Here is a 9298-nt window from a genome sequence, read left to right on the forward strand (position 1 = left end):
CTATTGGTCAGTTGAAATTTATAAGTTCTAAACCCACGTTGAATCAGATCTCGCTGTAGTTTTTAGCAATCAGGGAACTCTTTGAGGTGAAGTAATAATACTTTTTTTTCTCTTTTTTTTTTATATTTTTCATTTTAGATTTATAGCAACAGAGAGATCGATTACATATAAGAAGGCGTGAGGCAATGAGAGAAAGATAAACATGGGGCATCAAATAGTGATGGACAAGGGATCCAAATGGTTAATTACTTAGGCTGGTGTCAAGTGATGGAGTGGGCATCAAATAGTTTTGGGCAAGGGATCGATCTAAATGGTTACTTAAGAGGTGGTAGGTGTCAAGTGAGGGAGTGCAAACGCCTTAAATAATAAATTAGTGGAATTAAGTCCAAATTAGATGGATAGTACTGCAGTAGAAATCTCTAAACTATAATGATCGGAAATCCTTTCCATTTAAGTATTTAAAATTTGATTATTTTTTCAAGAACTGCAATACTTAATATTGGTTTTTCTATAATTATTATTGATACTATTTGACCGCACAAATGTTGAACGTCTAACTTTATATCAGGACTTGTTGAACTTAAGAAAGTTTTGTTCTTTCGCACAAATAAAATCCCATTCCTTTCATTGAGAGATATTATCACATAAAGTGAAGATAGACAACAATCTATGCAATTTGAAACACCCCGGTTGCCTAATATGAGGTTAAATAGTCTTCTAGGAGGTGGCAATAATTAATTTGTGTGGTAATAAAATCCTGGTTATGATAATTATATTAATTTTAAAATATTACAATTTGATAAATCTTTTTTACAAATCCACTTTGATATCTAAATAATTCATATATCCTAGAATGAAGTGCTATAGTTTGGAGGGTTGTATAAAACATCTTATGTGTTTCTCTTTGTATAAAACATCTCGATGTGAAGAGAATTTTGAAATCACTGGCTTAAACTTTGTCATCTTCCTGAAGGAGGATGCCAAATTGATTTTTGTCCCTTATCCACATGTCCACTTCAACTATTTCTCCACTAAATTTTCTCAAAAAAAATATTTCGAGAGAAACTTTTTTCAAAAACTATTTCTCTGCTAAATAGGTCTTAGATTAGTCAAGCCCTAAAGAATTAATTACCTTATAAAACATCTTATGTGTTTCTCTTTGACAACCACTCACAATAAAAAGGTAAAAAGAGAAGACTTGAGGTCCACTGCAACTTATTGAAAAGTGAAGATAAGATCTTTTATTTTACAAGTGGTAGAATGAGTCATTCTTCCTCCTATTACAAATAAAAAGTAAAAACAGGCAACGTTTTTCTTGAGAAGGGGAGTAAAAAAATATGGAATTTTTATAAAGGTAAAAGAGTATCGAGAAACCCTGGATACTTTTTAACCCTGACTTGACCCCAGGATCGATCTTTGATGGAGTCGTTTGCCGCGTCGTCAACCCGGCTGAACCTCACTCTCGGGTTAGATTTGGATTTGGAATTTGTCAGCTTCTTTTTATCGCAGGAAGTGTTAATTAATTGATGCTGGTGTAATGGTGTCGGACCTTGCAAAGCTAATTAGGATACTTTATTGACTATGAGCAGAAGTGTACGTGTACATCTTTTTTGGAGCAATGCTACGTGACATTGGTATGATTTAATAAAAAATGTTCCACAGACAAATGGCTGAGTTTTTGCTAGAATCGCAGCATTGCAAGTGGGTCAGATCAGGTTGGTTTGGGTCTGGCTTTTATAAATTTTATATTAGTTAGAGTGGAATGTAAAGATTTGGAGTTTAGACTAAGTTGCATTGGCTTCTTATAGATAGATTTATCTAATTATTCCTAGTATATTGATGGTAGGACTTCGAGCTTAAGGGGACCAAAAAATGACGTGCTACAATCCATGCATAAGCTAATAAAAAGGTGTCGACATCTATATATGTTCCTAAGGGAAAACTTCATTAGCCTCAATTTTCCTAGGATAATGAAAGAAAAGTATTAGAGGACCTTAAAATTCAAACAAAAGCAAGTCATGGTTAGAGAATAACCTCCCAAAAAGCAAAAACTGAGCAATTGCTTAGCTTTTTCTTAACCTATGAAGAAAAAATTCGTGATTTTCATATTATGTAAACCTTCAGACCTTCGTCCACACATAAAATGAATGGCCACTGGTAAACATCGCATATCAGCATGCATTTACATTGGATTTTCTTGGTAGGGATTTGCATACTTAGTAGTGTTTGACTAGTAGTCTTGTTATAAGATGCTTCGAAACTATATGATCGTGTAACACACACTCACACACACAAACTATATATGTACATACGTACGTACATATGTATAAAAGATCTTTTATCGGATAGAATTTAAGTTAGAAAAGCTTTTATATTCTGATGGATACTTGCAATTATCTTCATTTTGGGTTATGCCAGTCTATTGTGAATCTACCGAAGCATGAAGCTCTTCCACAAATTGGATGATGCTCAAACCACAATTATCACGTTCTTGCAAATAGTCAGTGCATACTGCATATAGAACTGCTTTTAGCAAAGTTTTGAATTGGGTGCTACTTGGAAAGTACTTTTTCCAAAACATAACATGATTGAGTTTATAAAAGTCAAAAGGATCATTGACGTTTGCATATTAACATATCCTAAGAGTCATATAAAACTCATATAGCAGGTGACACAGGATTTTCCTTTGCAATCCGAGAAATTCATTAAATATGAAGTCCAACATATACATTGTAATGAAACAAATAAAGTTGTCGATTGGCTGGTAAATAAGGAGGAAGAAAGAGTGTAGACTAGAGAGGGCCAGTCTATCAATCATAGCCATCAATGTATCGCAGGATAATCTTGATTGAGTAGATCCTGCACAATATATGGACAGCATATTGTGTGAGGCCTACTCAATCATGGTAGACTACACCATGACCAGAAGGTTGTGATTGGGTTGGCTCTCTTGACTCGAGGATAGAAGCTAGATCATGGTTGATCTCACCTACATGTCTAATTAATTACATGAGTTTTTTGTTTTGTTTTTATTTTTTTATTTTTTTGAAAGAAGTAATTAACTACAGCAACACTTGAAATTTCTTCAAGACCTTTTGAAACAAATTTTTTTTGGAAAATATTTTATAATTGCAACACACTCAAGTTTAGAATCTTTTAATAAATTTGCCGAACTACCAAGAGTCCGCATGAAGACATGCCAAGCCACCATCTGCGATAGTTGAAACCATCTCAATGAATGATTCAACTAGAAATACTGGCCTATCAAACTCCATCCCCAAGTTGGATCATCAAGTACTGAAACACTGGATCAAGCCACCAACTAAGCTTTTATTTCAGTTGCTTTTGTTATTAATATATATGCTTGCCTCGCAAAATAAGTATGTGCACCCCAAACGTCCTCAGAAAGGCCATGCAAGACTTTGACGTGTGGGTTCTCCGCCCGTCGACCTCTCAGCATCAGTGTCACGGGGTCTCCCTCTGAGTCCTCCTCTTCACGGCTTTCAGGACGCCATTGCTTACTTGCGCAGCAAGATGCCAAGATCTAACGCAAGACATTATTTCTCACAAAAGTCAGTGCTTCAATTCACACCACATTTTCCACTAGAAAGCTCCCTTTGAGAAGACTACTCTTTTCCCAGCCACGTCCTACTCCTGCCCCTGGAATAGAGCCAACCTCGTGGTATAACTACGTCAAGGATGACATCCAGACCCTGCAAGCCACTGGAGACCATTCTCCCAGAATGGAGCTTCTCTTCTAGTCCACAAGTGAAGTGAGTAGCTGTTGGGACCATTTGAACCGATCCAAGATGCTTTTAACTTGCTAACGTCCGAACGCTCCTGCATGCATCTTGACGGGCACTGGATTGCTGCTCGTCCGTTGATGGTCATCTTTTGGAAACTTGTTCTAGTTTTGCGTTGGTGGCTTCTGACGCCACTCGATGCAAGTTGCTGTTATTCCATGGCCGTATGAAATCAGAGCTGACCGTGCTGCCACTACAGAAACATTTGGCATTGCTGAGACATTTCAATGTATTTGGCGACACAGAGAAGCGTTGTCTGATAGATACCGAACGCTTTCTAAAATGTCGCAAAAGCATCGGCAGTGCAGTCATGAAAAAACAATTTTACTACATTTTTGGTTTGCATCATGCGTTAAGAAGAATGAGGCATTTAGGCGTCGCTAATTGACGACGCTTTAGCAAGGATTGGCAATAAAGTGGATGGATCTAATAAATGATGCTTATTTACATTGCTAATTAATGATGCAAATTAGCATCGTTAATTATCAACTGATGACACTTATTTGCATCATCTGTGTATCTTTTAACGTTGTTTTATAGTGTTATTAACTTTAAATATATGCATTAAGTAATATGAGGTCAAATATAATAAAATATTTAAATCATAATAGGAATAAAAATATAATATTTTAATTAAATTATTCTGGATCTAGCTGCAAGTCATCCATACTAACCTTCTTGCTTGAAAAATTAGTAGGAGCTCGTGCTGAGACTAGGGCTCATGTTGTTGGGTCCTAGGACTGCAAGGATTAATCAAAAGCCTGAGAATGTTGAAACTCCACATCTCTAAATCATTTCTCTCGGCGCATGATATTATCTAGGATGCATAAATAAAAATTAATATTAGCTAAATAAAAATCAATACTAAATAAAATGCTAACAAGATTTGATATCTATTAAACAAACATGATAAAAGAAAATAATATTTCATACAAGGTATACATCATAAATATTTCTTACTAATAAGAATCAAGAATTATTACTCTCTCCTTCAGCATCCATCCTAACCAAACTTATTATAGCATTTAGTCATTAGTTAGCACAATATTATAAGGCATACACTGAGTATAAATCTCATCATCCTTTTGTTCCAACTCTTTCTCCATATCATATAAGTCTTTAGGTTTAGTCTTAATGATAATAGCACATTCCTTATCTTTTGAGTCTTGCACAAAAAAACACTTGTTGAGCTTGAGATGAAAAAATGAATGAGTTATCCTTCAATAACACACCAGTATATACCAACCTTAGAAGATTCACAAGTGTGAACTCATTTATGTCTTGCTTCAAACATCTAGATAAGTTTATATCAACTCAATCACATCAAAATAATACTACCTTAAACTTTTCATAATAATCCAACTCATAAATATCTATAAGGGTACCATAATAAGTTTTTCCATCCGCTTCTACCATAACTCTACTATTTTAGGCTTTTCTAAATTTCTCACGTTATTTAGTATAAAATTTAATGCCATTGATGATGAAACCATTATCTGTTGACAATATCGTTCGGACCTCGAGTAATGACTATTAATTCATCGAAACAATTTCTCTCCATCATCATTGGTACCTAAAAATATGATACAAGTAATGATTAATTATTCAATGTTAATGTCCACCAAAATTCAAAAAAAAATCCTAATGTATTATACGTCTAACTTGTTTGAAAAGCCATTTAGAAAATAACTCAAACAACCATTGTTGCTCAATCTTTGGGTTAGGATGAATTTTATGGTTGACTCATCACTGAGCAACTAAAAATTCTCTGCAAAATTATTAAATCTTTAGTTAAGAATATTATATATGATATGACATTAAATTAAATTATCTTATAACACTACAAGAAAATACATATTCAGCGACTAAGATTCTAGTCGCCGAATAACCATATTTGGTCGCCGAAACCTTTTCGCGACTAGCATACCCTTCGTCGCCGAACCCTAGTCACTGAAAGGTTTTGGCGACCAATATTGTGTGGTCACCTAAGGTACACCAACAACGACCAACATTTGGTTGCCGAAGAAAATTATCAGCGACCAAATCTGTTGTCGCTAATTTCAACACCGACCAAATAGTTGGTCGTGGAAGGTTTGTCTTCCGCTACCAAAAAAATGGTCACTGAATGTCTATCTTCCCCCACCAATAGTTTGGTCGCAGAATGTATTTGAATGCATTGGCAACAAACATTTTTTAGTGGCAGAAAGTATTAACCTGTATTTAATTAACAATTCAAATTATAAGCTTAATATTTATTTTTGGGCTCGTTCCAAATTCTGTACAACCAACACAGCCTATCCAATATCCATATTGCACAATACATTTTCTCATCCAAATAGAAGTATACATAATGTTGGAGAATCCATAATCATTCATTATAAATATCATCATCTATAAGTCTAAAGTCAAGCATACCTATTAACCATACATCACAATGTTTCATCCATACCATATGTTAAGGTGATAATCATCACCAAACACATTAAAATATAAATTAAAAATTCCAAAAATATCTGATCTTGCTATTCATCCAAGTGCCTGCCTATACATCTCCTCTGATGTTAATTGCACACCGGATTGGGAAGATTCTTCTCGCAAGCTCAACATCTTTGACTGTCCATGCAAAGGTAACAACAGAATTAAATGTATATAACCTTACAAAAGCAGAAACTGATTTAAATAATTATTGAGATTTTAGATACCTACATGTTTCACGGCGCAAATAGGATCAATTCACTCTTTGTTCTTCTTGGTATGAGTTTTCTTATAGAATTCTGAAAATTCAAGATTTTCAGAACTATTAAACTCCAGCTGCAAAGTGTAATTTAGATTAGCATATAGCCACTACAAAATAAGAAAACTAGAATAACTATCAGATCTACTTGCATAAAAGAATTCCAAAAATATACTTGCAGCAAACTAGAATAAAAAATCTACTTACAGCAAATTGTCTATCTTACAATAGCCAAAACTATCCCATAGACTGTTTCACAGGCAGTTCACTAAAAATATAACCAGTACATACTCAAAAACATATTACCGGTATAATCATTGTTGTAACAAATGACCGAGATCCTGAACAATGATTGTACTCAAACCCAGCTGAGCCTTCTCCAAGTCTGATGGCTATAACCACAAAGACAAAATAAACAGAACAACATCATCTTTACATGAAAACCCAGTATAACTTATAGCAGATATAAACTACTCAATCAGGTGACAAAAATCCAACCTTTAAGTCTTTAATGAACCTATCAAAGTGCAACCTGACACCATGAAGGAGCTCGAGAACAAACTCATTGCTCTGGCAAGGAATCTTGGTCACTTCCTGAGACCCAAACTTGGGCTCTGCAACGCCGAGGCTGAACTTAGCCTTCTTCCCCTCTTTTGGTTTCAGAAGGTTGATTTCCAAGAAGTTCCTCAACGCATCGGTCATGAGCCCTAGAAGCCCGCAACAAAATCGAATAAATTTAACTTCGAACCCCAAATGGGCAGCAGATGGGGGGGAAGGTAGGGTTCGGAGCTCACCTTCGGAGATGGCGCTGCATTGGTTCAGGGCATCGAGGGCGGAGGAGAAAGGGTGGAAGGCGACGAGCTTGACCACCTTGCCAAAGCGCGTGAGGTCGAGGACCGAGTTCCGGATGGCCTCGGTGTTCTGGCCGATCTCGTCGAGGCCGTACGCGTGGAAGAGGGTGTAGCCGGAGGCGGATTCAAAGAGGAGGTAGAGCGCCATCGCCCGACGGAGCGAGGCTTTGACGAGGAGAAGGTTGGAATTCTAGGGTTTCTCCTCCCTCTCCCCTCTGGTTTTCAGCTAGGGTTTTGGAGGCGCGAGGAAGGAGAAGTGGAGGTAGGGTTTTGAGGAGAAAGGGGAAGGGAGCTAGGTTTTTACGGGCCTCAGTTCTCCTCCCAGTTTCCCGCCAGGAAACTTTAACTCGATCAAGAAGGGGGTTGGGGGGGAGGGCGGGGGTTGGGGGGGAGGGCAGGGTTTGGGGGGGGGGGGGGGGGGGGGGGCGCGGGTTGAGGGGCGGCTGCAGGGTTTGGGGGAGGGGGTGGGGGTGGGGGGGGGGGGGGGGGGGGGGGTGGGTGGTGGAGCGGCTCGTGAAACCGCTTCGTCGTGCAGGGGGTTTGGGATTTTTGTCGAAAATCGGAAAGGAAAGGCCAGCGGGCGTCCCACACAAGCACGTGGCGTCCACCAACACTAACCCTAGCACCCCACCCCACCCCACCCCTTCTTTTTTTTCTTCTTCTTTTTACCTATTTTTCTTTATGGCAGTTTGTCGTGTTCACATTTTTGCAAAGCAAAAAATGCATAGGCTTTTTCTAGACATAAGCATTCCATGGGCATTGATTCCGTTAAAATATAGGAATTATGATTAGAAACAATCTTGCTGTGTTTTGTGATTTGGGGGGCATGGTGTTTTGTGATTTTTGGGGGGGGGGGGGGGGGGTTGCAAATTATTCAAAAATAATATTTTTAATATTTTTAGAATTAGAAATTAAATTTGGTGACGGAAATTTCTGTCAATAATCCGTCACTACCAAAAATAATTTTTTAAAAATTTATAAACACTTGGATTACAATTTGTGTGACGGCTGAATTTGTCACTGTCTGGTTGCAATTTTGGTTACCAGTTTTGTGACAGATACCCCGTCACTACGATGCAGACTAAGTTTTAGGGTCCATCCTACCCGCACATTCTGTGACCGGTCTGTCATTAATCTGTCACTAAGTTCATACTACGATGACTAAATTCCTATCTGTCACTACTCCGTCACAAATAGTGACTGATAACGGGCCGTCACTAGTTTTCCGTCACTATATGCTTGTTTTCTGGTAGTGTGTTAAACGGCACCGTTTGAAAATAAACAGTTCTTTTTTTTGAACTTAGAAATTAGCATCTTACAGGGGCTAGTACAACATCGTTCGGTTTTACGGGAACCTTCCACTACCAAAAGTTTGGTCACTAAAAAACTCAAACTTTCTGCCCAATTTTTTCATTGGAAAAAGGCGCTATTCGTAAAAGTTTTCCTGGACTAATTTTTTTTTTAGTCGCTGGAGGTGAACCTTTAAGGACCAAAATTTAGTCGCCAAAAGTTTTACCTCCAGCCCGCGCGAAATATTGGACTCGTGCCAACTTGGTATTGCTTTTTCGCGACCAAATATGCATTTAGTCGGTGTATGACAATTATTCAGTAACTAACAAGAATGTTGGTCGCAGATAGCCTTATTTTCAGCGACCAAACTTTAGTCGCCAAACGTTTTACCTCCACCCCGCCAACTTGGTTTTGATTTTCCGCGACCAAATATGCATTTAGTCGGTGTAGGACAATCATTCAGTAACTAACAAGGATGTTGGTCGCAAATAGCTTATTTGCAGCGACCGCTATTCATTTAGTCGCCGAAAGTGGTCGCTGAAAGTGTATTTTCTTGTAGTGTAACCATACTTGCGGTACTAGGATATTATGTCACTCTGAAGTAAGGCATAACAATGTGC

The 9298-nt window shown here is 37.7% G+C and overlaps 1 protein-coding gene across 2 annotated transcripts; it reads right to left on the minus strand.

Annotated features, from left to right (window-relative positions):
• Positions 1 to 6100: 6100 nt before the first annotated feature.
• Positions 6101 to 7746, minus strand: LOC120111072 (nucleolar protein 56-like). 2 transcript variants are annotated; one of them, XM_039127454.3, is made up of 5 exons: positions 7332 to 7746; positions 7036 to 7244; positions 6844 to 6929; positions 6510 to 6614; positions 6101 to 6416 (listed from the first exon to the last, which is right to left on the minus strand). In XM_039127454.3, exons 1-3 carry the CDS (start codon positions 7534 to 7536, stop codon positions 6852 to 6854), a joined length of 492 nt encoding a protein of 163 aa, XP_038983382.1. In that variant the 5' UTR covers positions 7537 to 7746; the 3' UTR covers positions 6101 to 6416; positions 6510 to 6614; positions 6844 to 6851. The 2 variants fall into 2 exon arrangements, with proteins under 2 accessions (XP_038983382.1, XP_088572992.1); XM_088716866.2 differs by having other exon boundaries at positions 6506 to 6614.
• Positions 7747 to 9298: the final 1552 nt, after the last annotated feature.

Source organism: Phoenix dactylifera, chromosome 7 (genome assembly GCF_051530095.1).
Source record: "Phoenix dactylifera cultivar Ajwa chromosome 7, Ajwa_hap1_PhDact_Kaust_v1.1, whole genome shotgun sequence".
Lineage (NCBI taxonomy): Eukaryota > Viridiplantae > Streptophyta > Magnoliopsida > Arecales > Arecaceae > Phoenix > Phoenix dactylifera.